Genomic DNA, 19,207 nt, shown 5'->3' on the forward strand with positions numbered 1-19,207 from the left:
TATTTTGATTTTAACTGGAGATCGCCCAAGACTTTCAAGTCATGGCCCAGTTGCTCACGTGGGGAATTGCATTTGAAATAAACGGAAACTACCAAAATCCGTTTATTATCGATAGTTTTAACTATTGCCGCTGCAGCGGAACAGACTAGTAAGCCCTCGATGACGACTTCCTCAAAATGGTAGTCTTTTTTGACTAGAAGGGCAGCGCCCGTGTTGCTGTTATGCCGAATAGTGGTATATCCGGTGAAATTGACATTATGTCTATGGTTTAGGTGGGTCTCCGAAACGCAGAATATGTCTGCTTTCAGAGTATCAACCAACGCTTGGGCAGTGGCACGTTGGGCGTGTGAGCCCAGAGACGCGGAGTTAAATGTGACTATATTTAACTCCATAAGTTCATTAGTAATTGTATTGCGGCAATCTGCCGCTGCTCATTTGTTTGGGCGGAAGCTAGGCTTTCGACCAAGTTCTTGAAGGCCGGTTTGTTGCCTTGTGGAGCTTGAGGTGCAGCTCTAGGAAGAGTATTCCTAGCTGCTTGGGCGTACAATACACCTGGCCGGGACAAGCTTTGTGACATCTGTGTCACCGGAAATTCACTTTCCATGTGCGACTCTTTTATAGCATCACATAAAGTACATTACCACTGAAAAAAAAATAGACGCGCATTAGGCGCAAAACAGGCAGTGCGCTATGGACTCAGTTCGTTCCACACAGTTGACTACTGAATGTTGATGTCGGTGAAAATTATGTTTTTAAGCGGTATAGGGAATTGTTTGAGGCAACTTTTTTTTGCTCCAAATAAGTGCCAATATCCGAAATAGTCGGTTGATCTGGCCTCTTGCCGTCTTCTGGCTATTTCGGTTTTTTTTTACTTTATAACATGATGTTCTACTTAATACAAAAAAATTATTATTAATAAATTAATACAGGTGTCGGTAGGATCTATAGGTGTCCACTTAACAATTGGCGTAGCCGGTAGGTGTCCACATAACAGTGTCAACTTGATGTTGGTGTTGAGATAACTGCATTTCCAGATTTTAGACAAGGCATAGAAAGCGGATCTAGCGCCGTTATGTATCGGGCAACATCCGGATCGATACTAGCGTCCTCTAAGTTTTACCTTGGTTCAGCATGTTAAATGTTGCGCCAACATATGTTCCTCTCATAATATCAATCAGTTTCTCCAGAATGCCCCTCCGGTGTAGAGCACTCCAGTTATACTCTCTGTTTATGCTATCGAAAGCTTTCTCGAAATCAATGAAAAGCGGAATCAGGAAAAATCTAAATTCCGCGCATTGTTCCAGAATAATCCTTAGCGTTTTGATATGGTCAATGCAGGAGGATCACGAGCGAAACCAGTCTGCTCTCTGCCGATCAAGCTTTCAATGTGTTCCTTGATGATTTATAGGATTATTGTAGGTATCATGTTTCCAACGCCACGGAGCACCCAAATATTCCTCCAATTATAACACTCAAATGAACCCCCTTTGGAATCTCAACGAGCATGCCCTTCTTCCATTGTCTGGAAATGATCTGGGATTCCCATGATTTCCGTACGAGTGGAAGTAGCAGCGGGGCCAGCGGCTTTACTTCCTTTGAATGCATTCGCGACCTGAGTAATTTCTCTTCTGCTTGGAGGAACAGTCCGTATCTGCATATTACGGTGGCTAGCCATTTCAGCCACAAGAGGAGGAACTTCATAGGATGTGATATGGTGAAGAAGTTTGGTGAAGTGTTTTTATCATCTCTTTACTTGTTCGTCATCGTGGATGATAAGTTGACCGAGAACATCCTTCATAAGACCATCGAAAGATTTGCGACCACATACAAGCTCTTTCGTGATACGGTGTGCACTTCTAAAACCATTGTGTTCTGCGGCATATTTTGTTTCCCTGACCACCGCAATAGCAAATTCTCCCTTGCCACAGCGTTTACTACGCTGAACTTCTCGGGATACTCGCACGATATCGGAGTTCGGGCGCGTCACACCCACCATCAGTAGAAATTTCATCCCCTTCCGCCCATCGACCCTTTTCTATGATTCCATAGTCAGGCAAGTTTTATGATGCCACTGCGGGATGTGGCAGCACCCGAGCAGTGTCCATTTCTATTTTCAGACGCGTTACTCAGTATATCTACGGTCCTATCAGCAAGATAGCCACTCCCACTGCTGAGCGACAGCTGGTTCATATAATCGGTCGATGTTGAACGTAGGTGGGCGCAGTTGTCTAAACCTGTGAGACGTGGCGGACGTAACGCGCAAGCGAAGGTGAACGACTATCAGCTGGTGATCCCTTTCGAGGTCGATGTCATTGCCTCTTTGGTTACGCACATTCAGGAGACAACTCCTAAATCTACCACTGATCGCGAAGCGGTCAATCTAATTGCTCGCATGGTCTATTGAAACCCAACTGACATTATAGCGGGCTCTGTGCCCGAATACCTACCAATGACGAGGCGGTGGCAGTTGCAGCTGTCCACTAACCGCCCACCATTATCGTTATGGTCACCACAACATATTTCCACAAATTTTTATCTCTTTTAGTCGCCTCTTATGAAATGCAGGGAAAACTTTGAGTGTATTCTTAAGCCTCAATCCACGGGAGTGATTTCGATCGGTTATTGTCTAATCAAATAATTTATTTTTCCCTCTCATTACATGGATATGAATGACTCCAGGCCCTTTATTAATGCAAATATTTTCCAGATCGAGTCACTTTGGGGCCATATTTTGCTTAAAATCTCCTGCTGACTCTAAACGCGACATTAGTTTACCCTCTAGATAGGATTCAAAACATAGAAGCAACGATAGTTCTGACAAATGAGGAAAAAACTATTATTCTGTCCTTATCTACTACTACATCCTTCACTCTGACTCAATGTTTTTATAAAGTGCCGTCCACTTCGGAAAGATAAATCGTCATTCCATTAAGTGCTTTGTACAGTATTGTCCATAATAAACGATCTATAAAAAGATTAACAAAAGAAATCTGTTCCCTCTATCTAAATATTTGTACCAATACATCTATGGTTGAAGAGATAAATATCAAGGAACAGCTTTTTCTCAATGGCACTCGCATGGTGGCACTTCCTTCAAAGCTGTTTGCTGTTTGACTTATCTTTCAGTAGTGTCTCAGTAAAATGTCAACGTGCTTCTCAGAACTTTTTCAATCACCAATTTCATATACTTCCCCAGAAGGGTCCATTGATTATAGTTTTCGTTTTACACTGCGGATGGATATTTCGCAAGATATATTGTCGATTTTCACCAGAAAATTCGAAAGTATAATTTTTTATAGCTCATCATTCGCTACTGTTTGAAAAGTAGTTTTTCGTACATACGAGAATATATCTATATCAGCAGAGCTGGAAAACCTTTGTTTTTCTGGAAGCCTTCATTTGTGGGAATACAAATATTGTATTACACTCAAAGAGCGTGTTCCAAAATTGTTGTTCATAGAATAGTACTTAATTTGCCTAAATGGCCAGGATTATACCCAAAAAGAAAATTTTAATCAGATAATCTTTCACAATGGATACTATTTATATAATTCAGAGCAAAATCCTCCAACTCCTATTTTCTTTTCAGCTCGGACTGTTTCATTAATTTTTATTGTGAGATGAGGAGTCGATTGTTTTCCCACAAACTCAAAAAGAAGCTCTATCATTGAGGATTAATTCTTTATATAAACTGGCCGTTGCTTGCGAAATGCTATGCTATCGAGATTTAGGAAACGACATATCTTCGTGGATAAAAGTTTATCGTATGAGGTTTGTTCCTTTTATTTGTATTTCTTCTGACTTTCTGCTCAAGTGGGTCAATAAAGTAAATTTGGAGTTCAGCATCATCTTTCCACTATTTTGTGATGAAGTAACTTAGAATTTCAATCCAACATAGATGGATGGACTGGATTCAATCGTATTGAAGGATTAAGCATGGGTTGTTAAAGAGAAGTTTGATAAGAAGATTTTCTCCGGAGGCAGCTTGGGAAGTGAATTAAAATTAATAGTACGACAAGGGGCTTTATTCTTAAGACAGATGTGTACTGCATGGTCTTCGTAAGGTTTTCTTGAAAGTCAAATCTTATTAAAACCGGTTTACTGTCTGTCCATCTGTTTGTCTGTCACACACACTTTTCTCCGAGACGGTTACACATTAAGTACGAAATTAAGTAGAGAAGTTGGAACTGTCGGTGAATTATATTGCTACACATTGAAGTTAAGTTTGGGGGGGGGGGGCATACACATAAAAGAAAGATACAAAGTTTTATTTTACCGAATGTAGCCATATGGTGTATTAAATGAGGGGTAGTGCTTTTGGAAGCAGCTCTTAGTTTTGACATTGAATACAAAGGGGAAGAGTGCGGGGGGCCGGAAGGGATCAATTACTTCAATGAGCCATTCTCAGAAACGTTTCAATCGAATCTCAAAAAAGTGTCAATGGTCCATGCACACAGTCTGTAGCCCCGAAATATTCTCCGTTACGATATATGCTCAAATAAAGTTAATACTAGTATATTAACATATTTTGAAAGTTAATCTTAAACCCGAAAAATTTTCACTAATATAGGTTTTCGTGTGAAGTTGCATTCTACTATTATTAATAAAGTTACATGTGTCCTTTCATGTCAAATAATCCTCTAAGAGATAACATGTCAGTACCATATCGAATTGAATATCAGTTGTATTCAAGGTACGCGCTATTTAGAAGTGGAACCATCGTTTAGCCAAATATTCTTATATGTGTGTGAGGTGGGGGTGAGACAAAGCTTATCAACACTCAGACCCTAGTGGTCCATTATACTCCCTATCCCTCCTCCCCGTCTAACGGAATACATCGGATTCGTTTTTGAATCGCAGGATTTTGGTCAATGGATGTGATTATACCCGCTGGAGTTCCAGCACATTAGCACCAAAAATTTAATTTCTGATGCCTCCATAGATGAGGCACTCACATAGAAAAATTCTGTGGATCCCGCTTCCCCATTACAACATGTAGCTAGTGAATTATGGCCAGCCAAAGTGCCCATAAAACTTCTGCAAGTTTTCCTGCTTTTCGACAGGTTACACTTTGCAGTATGCTTGTTTAGTTCTGACAAGAAAAAGTTTTGGTGTATTCAGTAGCATTGAGGTCCAGCTACCTGCATTATGGAAAGCTTGTTCCTAGTTTTTGATAGAAGCGTTAGTCAATGTTACTGACATGCCAATTGCTGGTTCCTGTCCAGGTATGGAGGAAATTGAACGCTTTTTTGTTAAAACGTACGAGATTTTCCTCTACATCGCAATGACGGGGCACCCACAGTAGTTCCACTGTACTGAATCTACAAACAGAGTTCAATCGATTTCTATATTTGGTAACAATTTTTGAAGTGAAAGAAGTGCTCAAAGTCCTCAATACATCCTCAATAAATCCCACTTTTCGTTCTTATTCGAACCCTGTTCTGTTTTTAAGCCATCGGTTTAGAAGAAATCAGTGTATCAGTGATACGCATTCTTCTCTTCGTCTTCCAGTTTTCTCTGCGTTTCAGAATAACTGCATATCTTCTACCAAACAAATGTATAGGGATTCGAGCATCAGAGGTCATTGAGAAAACTGGAATCAGTTTCCAATGTTCTCTGCTCCCACGTTCAAGCTTTTCGTCGCTTTCGTTGTTAGACAACGGCCAATACCCACTTTATCACACAGCAATCTCCGCGTTAGCATAGCATAAATCCACTTAATTAAAGCTTCATCAACACCATGCTCTCTGGCGGCATCACCGTTGCGTCCTCTATCTTTGAAACCAAAGAGTGAAGAGGAGCCCCACAGGGCTTTTCACGCTGGCAAACGTGTTGCTTTTCATTTAGTGGAGGCGACATTAGTGTCTTGTCGTATGTGAACGCTCAATCAGTCTTTCCAGACATTTCAGCGAAAATTGTGTTAAGCGTATTTGTCTGAAGTTATTTGGATTTAAATAGCCATCTTTCCCGGGCTTAGGTATGAAGGCTACCTTAGCCGTCTGCCAAGAGGAAGGTACCTAGTCCATAGCAGGACATCCTTTAGCATCGCTGGATAGATGCCATCCATGCCAGGTGTTTTGAAGGGTTCAAAGTACGATATGGCTGCTGTCGCCTTTTCATTGGTAACAACCGCTCTCGCAGCGTTCCAATTCCTCTTGCAAGACTTTCGTGTTGAAAGGTTTGCAAAGACCGCCAATTCTCCCCCTCCCACTTCTAAGTTCTATTCGGTTTTCTAAGAGAGTCCAACTTGACCGACTCATCCTTATTAAGGACTCCGTAGCGTCTGGAAGTCCCCCTTTCACCTTCCAGTTCCCCACAGTATGTTCTAAAGGAATCTCGTTTTGAACTTGTTACGCACCTGTTACCTATATTCGCGCTGTGAGATCCGGAAGTTTATCTAGTCTTCATTCTTGTTGCTTTTGCAAGCACGATTTAGATGTCATCAAGTCTTTGCAATTTTCGTTTCCACCATCGATTCCTTCTTTGTTTTATAGACTGTCCACATGCATTAGTCAGACTAAATTCTAAGTAATGGTGATCTGAGAGTAAGCGTTCATCTAGCAAGCCGGTTTTTAAACAACTTTATCAACTTTGGAGTGCAGATTGCTAGGTAAATTACTTCATTTCTTATTGGTTGTCTCTAACAATTTCGACATCAGGACGCAGGCTCTCGGTCTCAGGGGTCTCTCATCGAAGAAAATTCTAGTTCTCTTTACTGAGTAAATTCCACAGATCGTGTTAAAATCAGCCCATGGCTCTTGGACCAGAAATATATAAGGGCAGTCGTACAACTTTTTCAATCTTCCTGCCAATAGGTAGGAAGAGGCTTTGGCGTGCTGCGGGTTAATTATGTTTGCAGCCATAAATGTAGTCCAATCTGAAAACCGTAGCTAACTGAAAGCTCTGCTGTGTCCAGTGTGGATCGCACTGGGGTTATCAACTCGCCTTCACCTTCCAACGCTTTCTTGCGTCCGATTTCTCTGGATGTCGCCCCCACTGGGTGTTATAGCAATGCCTATGTCCACATTCTCAGAGAAACGTCTTCTTGTTCAGGAGTACCCAGGTTCACCGTCTCCAGGCTGCATGGATTTGCTTCCACATATTAGAATTAGAACAGTTGCGTCCATTTTTATTCGAAAGTTGCGTTTACAATAGGAATGGTCTGTTCGACCCTGGCATTTGTATGATGTTGAATTTTTTAAATATTTTCTGCGACTGCTAGGTTTGAATAGGAAACGTTCGGTCGAGCTTGTTGTAATTTGTTGACTATATAGAGGTGAAACTTTCTTCTAGTTCCTGTGCCTGTTTTCGAATAAACGGTTTGATGAAAGTGTTATTGCATCCATAATTTTTTGTCAGTGTCCATGATGGTGCTTTTTCATGGTAACAGGGCTCCGGTGGTGGTTCGCGTTGACCTCCGCTTGTTGTAACAAACAGAACTATAAACTCCTCAACTTTCATATTTTTTAAGTCAATCAGCCAGTTCTTGTAATGTCTTTTGAGATATATCCGATAACTGCCTCCACACTAGAGATAAGGGCGTTTTCCGTTTTTCATAAATATTCTTGGCCGGGTGGTTTAGAGTCTCTGCAGTTTGCAGGAAGACAAGTGACTATCGGATGATGCTTCCTTTCGAATTGGTGTAAGTAGGGCAAATGTTTGCTACTGAGAAACAAAAATCTGCGTTTTTTATGGGAAAGAATCATCCTTGTATTAATATTATAGCTGATGCAACATCGCACGTATTGAGTTGGAATCAATTACCGAGTACGTAAAGCTTGCAAACTCCCGGTCCGCCGATGAAGAGCCAAAATGCTCTAATAGCTTAGGACTTTAGCTGGAACAATGCCAGGATTTGGGGACAAATTGCAAGGCTTACACTATTATATCTACTGGCACGATCCGACTTAACATCACTCAACCATAACAAAAGCCACGGTTAAAATAGCATTTGTCTTTCTGTCAAGAGTAACTAAGGAATTGACTACGTGCCCCAAGGGATCAAAAGAGACTCGTCATAGAACCACACCATCCTCACGCCAATATCATATGGATTCAAGCATATGCATTTGGATCTTATCGTTACCATATATATTATTATGAAGAGCAATACTGCTATCTGACCATGGTATAGCATTTCTCACGTTCACCGGAGTTTGAGTCACTCTCCGATCAACAGGGGGAGTGGGTCTCCAAATTTGACTTACCACGGATCATCTCAGGTCAGGGCAGATACTATGAACCGAGATTATTTCAAAAATACTACTTCATACTGGAAATACACCGCACCATTTTTAGCCTTAAGATATGGCATCCGCTCAAGGCAGCAATGTTTACGGCTTTACAATAAGCTTTTGACGGAAGCATTACCTATTTCGTTATTAAAGATCTTCTCAGTGATCAACTTGGAGGACTCGGCGCAACCATTGCACCACAAGGAGAATCCTTCGACTAATAATCCAACAACGGCAATGAGTTAAAGTAGCGTTCTCGAATATTAGTTAATGGAAGTCGATATGATGGCAAAGGAATTTTCATATTCGAGGTACCAGGTGACACCAAAGTAACTGTTCATCGGTAATGACGGTGCGAAAAAACTACTCCACCAAGGAAACTGAATATGGTCAAACTCCAGTACACAATATTAACATTGCCATCCTCATGAAAGACATCCTAAAAAATCATTACACACCCCAACTAAATCCGGTAGATGGGTAAGACTGTCTAATGATTACCAAGCAGGATCTTAGTAATTTCGGAATTTTTCAGTAGTTCAACAATGACAGCCATCGTCATCCGCAGCCAGTTTTATGAGCAAATCAGCAAACTTATTATAATTTGCTTAGCAGGGAAGTGCTGTGGCGGTTCTAGTGACTTTCAAGCACGTTTCTTTCCTCCTTCTCTAGCCTTATGCTATTCAGAAGCAGGGTCATTTATGGCAGATGTCCTCAGTTCGAATGTGACCGTTCTTATTATAAACGCAATAGAAATGCTGAGTATCTTATATACGTCGCTGTCGACTTTTGGCAAGTCGATACGGAGACTGTTTGGGTAACAGTAATTACTCTTCTTGCTTCCAGTTGAGACTGCTATAAACTGTCCAATTGGCCAGAGTTTTATAGATAAAGAACTTGGATGGAAGCATTTTTCCTCGATTTCTCGGTTGATGATAGTATAGTTATTTGCCTCTTACTATTCCTCCTATAAAACGTAGGAAGATTAGAACCGTTTCGTAAACCATGTATTGACAAGTACGAGATCATAAAATGTCGGCAAAATTAACGATAGACTCACCATCCCCTTTACAAGTGCCAAAACCTTTAATCTCATGATATCAGATCTTTTCTGCCTGTTTATGGTCATAAACATTGAGATCTCCCACAATGACGAATGCTAAAGGCGTTTGTGTCTACGAATAACTAGGAGGTGTCTTTCTCGGCTACAGTTCGATCCATCTGTAGTGCGTATGTGGTGAAGAAATGAATCGTGCGGTCACTCGAGATAATAAATCATCAACCGGTCATCAAATTGCGCGTCCTCCTTAATGCCATCATTAAAATAATACTGAGCGGACGAACTAGTACTTTCGCGAGTTCCTTCATTTTGCCAGCGATATCAATATTTAGCCTGCAAATGTCGATTTCTATGGTTTGAACCAATTTGCTTACCCCGGTCCATGTCTCAAGAATTTTTACTAATTTCTCGATAGGACCGTGGCTTCGGCCGTATCAGCTGAGCTGTGCGTGTTAGAAATTTTGGAAATTAAACCATCAACAGAGGTCAGATAATTGGGAATCCGAAAACTACTCTGGGAAAGGCATGTTACAAACATATGTTGGAAAGGCTCTCATAATGTGCAGGTTCATAGCAGGAACGAGGTGGGGATGCACTCTGAAAATACTACGCTGACTATGCACTGCAAAAGCAAGGCCAATTATGAGGGTTTTCATGTCCCTGTAAGAAGTTGGACATGAAAACCCTACTAGGGCTTTTAACGGGATATTGTTCCTTAAAGTGCCATGGAAAAGATTGAGGCGGTGATTTCGGCTATATCCCACCAATGTAAGGAGGAGAAAGAGACGGACCTATAATCCATATGTAGCTGGTCGCCTCTTGAGATCCTATATGAAGACACCTTGTTTTCTGCCATAAAAAATCTGCACACTCTGTGCCTTTGGAGATTGTTCTCAGATTCTCAAAAGAATGCGAACGCCGTAGTTACATAACCTTCCTATTCTGATCGATAGCTAGACGATTATCAAAGCACGCAAGTCCAATTATGTTACCTTCACCTATGAGAATGCTTTACTAAACTGAATACACTCGCCTCGTACAATAAGGGCTTGAATACTGTGGGTTCCATGCCATATTGGGGTAGAAGGCAATGAGTTACGAAATAAGCTGGAAGGGACGGAGCGGGAACACCCTGTATGAACCAAACTTTTTTTGTAGAATCGGAAAAGGATTCATTTCTATATCGCTAAGGAATGAACAGAAATGGGGAACCATTCTGGGCGAACTTACCAGGCATCAAACAAATAAAGGTTTTCATGGATGAATCCCAACTCAAACGCTCGTAGGATTGTTTAAACCTCGCCACGAAGAGCCTAAGGATCATTTGTGGGAATATTCACCCACTAGTCATTGCAGGCTAAATTATCGCCTAGCTAGCTAGTGATATCTGCGGCCACTGTCTGCAGTTTCTGTGAGAGAAGGGGTGAAACCTTCACATATATTCTAGAACAATGTCCAGTCTCGATTAAGTAGTATATGACAATTAGGTGAGAGTGGATACCGAAGCTTTTGACAACAAAGTCCTCCGTAATCTGTAACTATAAATGGATAACACAATTACTACATCTAATAGTGGCTCCGGACATAAAGCATCAATAAATACCTTAACAAACATACTTGGCCCTCAGACGCAAGAAACGTCGGAACGCCTGGCTCGACGGTGAATGTAGGCTAACAACGGAACGGAATAATGTTGCATACCGTGCAATGTTGCACTCTCAAAGATCGAGGACACGCGCAGGGCTATCACCAGCTTTTTTGAGTAGAGAAGCGATTTCGCAGATGGGAAAAGGAAGCCTGGGAGCATCAACAAGTCTGTGAACTCGTGAAGCACAGGAAGCCACCGCACCAGGCGCGAAAGTTTTACCAACAAGACGGCAGGATGAAACCTTATACAACTCGATGTTTATCCTGTCGGGACAAATAGGGAAACCTGATTTCCGACAGAATGGGCATATTGGAGCGACGGATTGAGTACTTTGACGAACTGTTGAATAACCAGAATATCGTCCAGTTTGAGGTCCCGCCAACTGAAGACTACGGACAAATATTACCAACACCAAGCATGGAAGAGACAGTCCGTGCAATTCATCGGTTTAAAAATCAGAAGTCGCCATGAGCTACTGCCGAATTAGGTAAATATGCAGACGACCAACTACACCAAACGGTTCATCATCAAATGCTCAAGGTGCTGGACGACAAATCAATGCCTGACCACTGGCAACGATGCATTATTTGTCCTATACATAAAAAGGGAGTTATCTCGCAGTGCCACAATTATAGTGGTGTCACGTTGCTGACTACTATCTATAAGATATTCTCCGCTCAAGGCAAATCAGCAACAGATTGAATTTTTGTCTTTGCGGCAAGCGTTGTACCATCTTTTCACCGACTTCAAGGCCGCCTATGATAGCATAGGTAAAAGCGTACAGAGCAATAAGAGTTTTCGGTATCCCGACGAAATTGATAAGACTGACTAGGCTGACTTTGATCAATGTACGAGGCCAGATAAAAGCAGCAGGATCACTCTCGATACCTTTCAACATCAACAACGGTCTAAAGCTAGGGCAGCTCTACCATGCATTCTCTTTAACATGACCCTGATCTGATGCTAATGTAATTGCGAGAGGCCGTCTTTAAGCCCACCTAACTACTAGCTTACGCTGATGATATTGATGTTATGGGAAGAACAACCCGAAATGTACAATCTACTTTCGGTACATTAATGAGGGCGAGGCGACTTACATGGTGGCAACGGCAGTCAGTCTTCATTTATTCCTCGGAGGCGTGGGTTAATAGCAAGAAAAATCGTGAACACTTGACAGCAGTCGAGAGAAGAATCTTCCGAATAATTTTTGGCGTCCTACATGAGGATGAGCGATTCTTTGTTTATAAAATCTAGCAGAGTATGTTGCGGTGAGCTGGTCACTCATTCCGTATGAGTAAGGACGATCCAGCCCGAAAAGTCTATAAGGGTAATATCTATCGAAGAAAGAGTAGACTTGGCAGACCTTCTCTCAGGTGGAATGATGGCGTAGGTCGGTACGCCAAGCAGGTTTTAGAGATATCGAATAGGTGAGTCTCGGTACAAAACCGAGATAGAGACCGGATACCGGTTGTTGCGTCGTTGATGTCCAACACTTGCAGAATGTAAGTTAATGGATCTGGGAGAATACTTAATACTGGAAGCCAGACTAAACCGCATAAAAGTAGAGAAGATCCTAAAATTCCTGTCGGTAAGAAGTTAGATCGAGGTACTGTAGTTAATTGGCATACTATGGGATAACGTTGGAGATGGTACACTAATGCTTCTTGGACGCTGCGTAGTTTTTCTTAACACTATTATTATTATAATCAGTATTTACTGAGGTCTGTTAAATGACATTATCATTTGTAACGTCAATCAATGCGATATCCTGATCGGTCGGTCATAGGAACTATCACCTGGAGAGATCAGCCGAGTTCCAGCATAGTGTATTATAGTGCCTCTTTAATAAATAATCTATCCTTTAAATAACTATGGAAAAAGTGTAAACGTTGCTCTATTCGAGTGCAGAGAGTTGCATACCTAAAAAATACTTATAAAGGCTGAGGGTGTAACCATTGAAACTCGAAATGATTACAGCATAGGATTCCACAATACCCTGTGTTTCAAATCGTCTATGCGAAAATCAGTGTTGTCAAATATCAAAGTATACATTTCTAACAAAGCATTCAGTTAATGTCCGTGCCTTACTTTTGCGCCATTAGCTTCATCTAAGAAAATACATGATTGTTTGGCGCACCATAAATGTTATTCAAATCTGCCTACTTGTGACCTGAAAAAAAGTTATTATTAAATAAACGCCAACATCGCGGACAAAAACGTTACGCACTTTATTCAAAGGTTGTAATGTACGTTCCTGAAATAAAAACAAACAAACGTCATGTCTTCCTTCATATTTGTACCCAACTAGGGTGTGTGTGAGTAATTTATTTTTTATTTGTCTGCCAGGGATCCTTTACAGCAACGGGTAACTGGGGCAAACACCTTTTGTCGCGGTAGATGTTCTTTATGGTGGTATATTTTTATATATTTTTTTTGGTAATCCATTAGAGTGAATGGCTTTCGGAATGCTTTATCCCAAGAAGTATTTGCCATCAGCCCACCATATCCACTTTTTAAAGTCAATATCAGTCACGTTCCATCCAATTGAGCAGCCCCCGACGTTCATTTTCGCCTGGGATGCAATACACATATGTTTGAGAAATATTGTATAAGGTATAGTATAGTATGTCCCGCTTTGTTTGATATTGCCACCTTTCCACTCTCATCCCAAAATTCCACTTAAAAAGTCAGATATCTTTGCTCTTGTTACGCAGGAGCTTTAAGATGTTTGGAAAGTGCCTAAAAAAGGAGGATTCATCTTTTAAGGGAGCGGAAGCTGAAAACTCTACTAAGAGGAAAGTTCAGTGGTAGTTCCTATGTATGTACGTTCACATAATAATGATAAGGGTGATTCAAGGGTAAGCGAAAATACGGAACCTATTGAGTGAAACCAAGGATTAATTTCAAATGAATAGCTATATCCCAAATTAAGTAGAACTCTGTAACTTAAGGAGTATTTACCAAGCGCCCAGGTAGTGGTAAGATGGCTGATTCTTTTCCAAGCCAACGGAAAGAATGCCTTTCCCGCCATCTCATTATGTACGCAAAACTGAAAATCACATTATTTCCACCCTAAAAGACATCTTTCTTCTTGAAATTCCATTCAGATTATCACACCTTAAAGTGCCATCCATTTCCACTGAATATCTTTTAATTTTATTCAAAGTAGCGCAACTGGTGTTTTAATTTAATTTTCTCGCAGGTACATTTGTCGCGAGGATTGGCCGTCCGCCACTCAGAATTACTACTACAGCCTCGCCCTGCTGACTCTGCAATTTGTGATACCGTTGTTGGTCCTGGTGTTTACATACACCCGCATCGCCGTCGCCGTTTGGGGGAAAAGGCCACCTGGCGAAGCGGAAAATTCACGCGACCAGAGGATGGCGCGTTCGAAAAGAAAGGTAAGAGTAAGTAAAGTAAGCAATGATTTCCCCAAGTATATTTGGATGTGTTTATTCTGTAAAGGTAATTCAGATAGAAAGTGAAATAATACCTGTCATTTGCGTCCTTCAAGTTCTTTGTTGTTCCATTGTTAATGGTGCGAGACGTAGAGCAGAACTAAATTCAAAGGATATTAATTCAGAATTGGGACGAATTTTTAACCTTTTTAACAGTTACCAGGAAATGAGTATTATTTGAAGTCTTATACCAATAGTAGGTTGATAATTATGAATTCGATGAAAATTTAATTTACACTCGGAACTATTATATCTTAATTTTGGCCCCTTCTCTCTTTAATTTCCTCCACAATAGTCAATCTCATTTCATGCTTCTACTTCCCGTATCTGTGATACAATTTAAGGAACAGCAGATCTGTTAGTCTTGAAGAAGTGTGCAGGGATTTCTTGAATTTTTGAAATACTAATCTCCCCGAGTAGATACTAAAAACACAAAGGAATTGTTTCAGAAAGACGAAGAGATTGCTTCGTTCATTTTCTTTCCCACTTAATTCTTAAGTTATGTAAAATCAGGACTCAAGTGTTTTCACTTGAATATTTTTAATCTCAATTTTTTTATATTGAATCTTCAATGTAATAAATTTGAATTTCGTGCTAATCAATTGGACAAACCAATGCATTAATTAACGTGATGAATTTGTGATCCACTAGAAGGATAAGAATAAATCGAAATCCAAATGATAATATGTCAGAGTCATGTTTGTACTGTATCTAAATTGAAATATCGCTATTTGCAAAATTGTAATTCCCCCGAACAAAGCTTGAATACAAATGTATCTGACAAACCTTCCGATTAAGTGATTTCCATTTTCATATTTGCATTTTGGATCCAAGCGAACAGCCATAATCAGGGGGAAGCCCCGTCCCATATTAGCAAAATTTCTACCATTTTTATCAGCAGCAAGCTTTTGGAATTCAAATAATGATCCCATTCTGCCGAATTACTGAGGTAAATACCCTGCAGAAATTGCAATTAAGGAACGCTTTTATCAGTGGTGTATTGTGCTTGCTTTCTTGTTCTCATATTATTATCAAGATACCCGAATTCAAGATTTGTTTTTGATGATTAAGACTTGCTTTTTGTCAGAAAAAAAGATTTAATAATCGTAGTTGTAATAACCAAAGAACCAAAGAACATATACATATATAGTGATAGAATTCATGGAAAAATGAGTAAACGACCGAGATTTGCTTAAATTAAACTCAGCGATTCAAAGTAAAACGAAACACAAAGAAAGTAAATATATTTTCTTTTGATAAAAAAATATTTTCTTCATTCTGCCGTTCAAATTAAAGTTTTTACGTTGCGGACACCTTAAGCCAATGTCAAAAAATCTGCATAGGTCAAATAAGACGGTTGCAAATTTAAGTTTAACTTCAAACTATTAGTTTTTGCAGATAAGTCATCTGACTCCCGCATCGCTCTTGATGCTGATATTCAAGTTATAAGAACAACGATGTGTACGTTTTTGCTTTTACAACACTTTTTTATTATTTCCTTAAAACAATGGAAATGACAAGTTCAAAATAACTTTTTACATAACCACAACTGTCGCTCGTTATTTTTTATCTAAAAATCTCTTCTTGTTTCTTTTTGCATTCCCTTATTTTACTGTGACAACTGACATTTTTTTCGTCACCTACTCTGCTCTTCACCCTTGTAGCGAGGTCTGAACTGAGTGGAGAGCGCCGGTAACGTCATCTGTCACTGGTATTCGCGACATTCAAAACAAATTTCGAATGCTGGGAATCCTGCCTGGAAGAAATGTTCTCCCCGCTCGAGAACGCGGTACGGGCCTTCATAAGGAGGCTGCAGCGGCTTCTGGATGGCATCCGTCCTGACCAGGACGTGCGTACACGTGCCCAGTTCCTTGGGCCCACTGACAGGTGCGGACGAGTGTTGGGTGGGAGGAGTGGCCTTGATGCGTCGGAGACTGTCTCTCAGCAGACGCACCAACCCCGACTCTGTGAGACCCGATCTCTTGTCGAAGATCGGATTACTTGGGAGTCTCGGGTTCTCCCCGTATATCAGCTCAGCGAGGCTGGCAGCAAATTCCTCTCGGCGTGTTGTACGTAAGCCAAGTAGGAGGAGAGGCAAGACTTGGGTCCAGGACGGATCGTCGCGTGCCATAATGGCGGCTTTCAGCGTCCGGTGCCAACGTTCCAGCATCTCATAGGATTGCGGGTGGTATGCAGTAGTCCGCTGGCGTTTAAACCCTAGGAGTTTGCCTAACTCCGAGAAAAGGGTGGACTCAAATTGTGTTCCCTGGTCAGTGATGATCACTGCAGGACGCCAAAGCGGAGTATCCACTCTCGACAGAGGACTTCGGCACAAGATTGCGCCGTAATGTCTTTCAGAGGTATTGCCTCAGGCCACCGCGTAAACCTGTCGATGATTGTGAGACAATACCTATAACCGTGCGAGTCTCGCAAAGCCCCTACTATGTCGAGGTGTATTGTGTGGAACCGCTTAGTAGTACGGGGCAATGAGCCCCCTTCTTTCCTTACATGCCTGGTGACTTTACACTTTTGGCATGCGATGCACTCTCTGGCCCAGGAATTGATATCCTCGTTCATGGAGGGCCAGAAGTATTTATCGGTAACTAACCGATTTTTTGACCTAACGCCTGGATGCGCTAAGTCGCGAACCGCGTGGAACACTTCCTTGCGAAAGATGGCCGGAATGTAAGGCCGAGGTTCTTTTTCCGAGTCTTCGCAGCAGAGAGAGAGGTTCGAGCCGAAGATGGGCAACTCCCGAAATTTTTATTTGGGGTTGGATTTGAGGCTCTGAAGTGCTGTGTTATCCTCCTGCGGCTTGGCAATAGCCGAGAAATCGAGTGAGGCGGGGATGTTAACCTCGGAGACACGAGATAAAGCGTCAGCAATAATGTTGTCCTTGCTGGACACGTGCTGGATGTCCGACGTAAACTGGCTTAAAAAGCTCAGATGTCGAAGCTGACGAGGGGACGCTTTGTCGGGCTTTTATTTCAAAGCATATGTGATAGGCTTATGGTCCGTGAACACTGAGAACGGCCTGCCTTCAAGGGGAACCGGAAGTATTTCATGCTCAAGTACGCGGCGAGCAGTTCGCGATCGTAGGTACTGTAGTTCCGTTGAGCGGGGTTCAACTGCCTAGAGAAGAAGCTCAATGGTTGCCAGACGTGATTCACCTTTTGGTGGTGCGGTGTCAGAGGCATCAACAAAAACGGCTAGAGGTGCTTCTTGCAGAGGAAATGCCAAGAGTGTAGCTTCAGCCAGTTGCTGTCGGGATTTATTGTCCTTAGTTTTGGGGCCAGACAAGTACGCGTTCCAAATGGATTGGTGTTGGGCGGCCTTGGGCAGGAAACGACGATAGAAGTTGCCCAAGAACCTCCGCAAATCATTTAGAGTTTTCGGACGCGGGAAGTTTGTAATCGCTTGCACCTTGTCTGAGTCGGGCTGTATTCCTTCAGGGGAAATGGAGTGGCCGAGAAATCTCACCTGTGTTTGAAGGAACTTATATTTCTCAACGTTTAAGACTAACCCGGCCTCAAGGAGACGTTGAAAAATGCATTCGAGATGGGCTGAGTGACTCTGAGGAAGAAGCGACCAAAACATAATCCAAATATACGAAACAGAAGTCTAAGTTTCGCAGGACCGAGTGGATGAACCTTTGAAAGGTTTGCGCCGCATTGCACAATCCGAACGTCATCCGGGTGAACTCGAAGAGTCCAAAGGGTGTGCATATTGCCGTCTTTGGAATGTCTTCAGGAGCTACAGGGATTTGATGATAAGCCTTGGTTAAGTCCAAGGTCGAAAAGATGCGGCAATTCGCGAGGTGATGCGCAAAGTCGTGGATGAGTGGAATTGGATATCGGTCAGGAACAGTCTGTGGGCCTTCTGTAATCCCCACATGGGCGCTATTCGCCGTTTGGCAGCTGTTTGAGGGCCTGCAGATACCCTGTTGAACGAATTGTTCAAACTCTGTCCATGCAATAGCCAGTTTCTGGGATGGTAGAGGACGCACCTTCGAGAAGATCGGGGAACCAGTAGTGACAATGTGGTGCTGCACATTGTGCTTCATTTGGCCCGACGAATTAAGGTTGGTCGTGGAATCTATGAGAGACTTGTTTTGCAAGTCTACCAGCAACCCATAGTGACACAAGAAGTCTGCGCCTAGTATGGGGAAGCTGACATCCGCCAGGATGAAACGCCACGAAAATGTCCTACGCAAGTCAGGACTGACGTCCACTTGCCTATATCCGTAGGTGTTGATACGGGAGGAATTTGCCGCTGCTAGTTTCAGGAAGTTTGTGTGTGTATAGTTTATGGTGCTGCGGTACGGGAAGAACCGAAACTTCCGCACCAGTACCCACGAGTTAGTTGCACTTGCTGAGAGGGTCGTAAATTGTTAGGCGACGTGACGCTGCGTTCTGGGTGGCCGTCGCCAGGACCCCCCGTGGACCTAGTTTTTTGCGGCAGGCGTGAATTTACAAGGGATAGTACACTTAGTGGTTTCATCGCAGAATCTGCGGTGCTACCAGCAAATCCCTCGGTCCGTGGACTGTCCTGACGACCTGCTACCTGATCGCCCTTTTCGGGTGGCAGACCGCGAGTGAGTCGTGATGTGGCGCCCGAACGCTGAGCGTCCACCGTCGCCCGCATCTCGGCCACACTGGCTGTTAAGGCGGCTATTTCGCGCCTTAAGTCGCCCACCTCGTCCGATGGCTGTTGAACGGCCGCTATGGTCGGGCGTACGTGCACCTCGTGCACTTTGTCGACCGCAGCTGCCAGTGCCTCCAAGGAAGCTGAGACACACTCGAGGACC

At 42.3% G+C, this 19,207-nt stretch overlaps 1 protein-coding gene across 2 annotated transcripts in view; it reads left to right on the forward strand.

Moving 5' to 3' along the window:
* The window catches only part of LOC119657389 (RYamide receptor-like), a 290,267-nt gene that overhangs the window by 31,352 nt on the left and 239,708 nt on the right, over nt 1-19,207 (forward strand). For both annotated transcript variants that reach the window (XM_038064274.1, XM_038064275.1), the window contains exon 3: nt 14,145-14,343. In XM_038064274.1, the coding sequence (XP_037920202.1) occupies nt 14,145-14,343 (199 nt within the window). The remainder of the gene's footprint in view (nt 1-14,144; nt 14,344-19,207) is intronic.

The sequence above is a fragment of the Hermetia illucens genome, chromosome 5 (assembly GCF_905115235.1).
Source record: "Hermetia illucens chromosome 5, iHerIll2.2.curated.20191125, whole genome shotgun sequence".
Classification (NCBI taxonomy): Eukaryota; Metazoa; Arthropoda; class Insecta; order Diptera; family Stratiomyidae; genus Hermetia; species Hermetia illucens.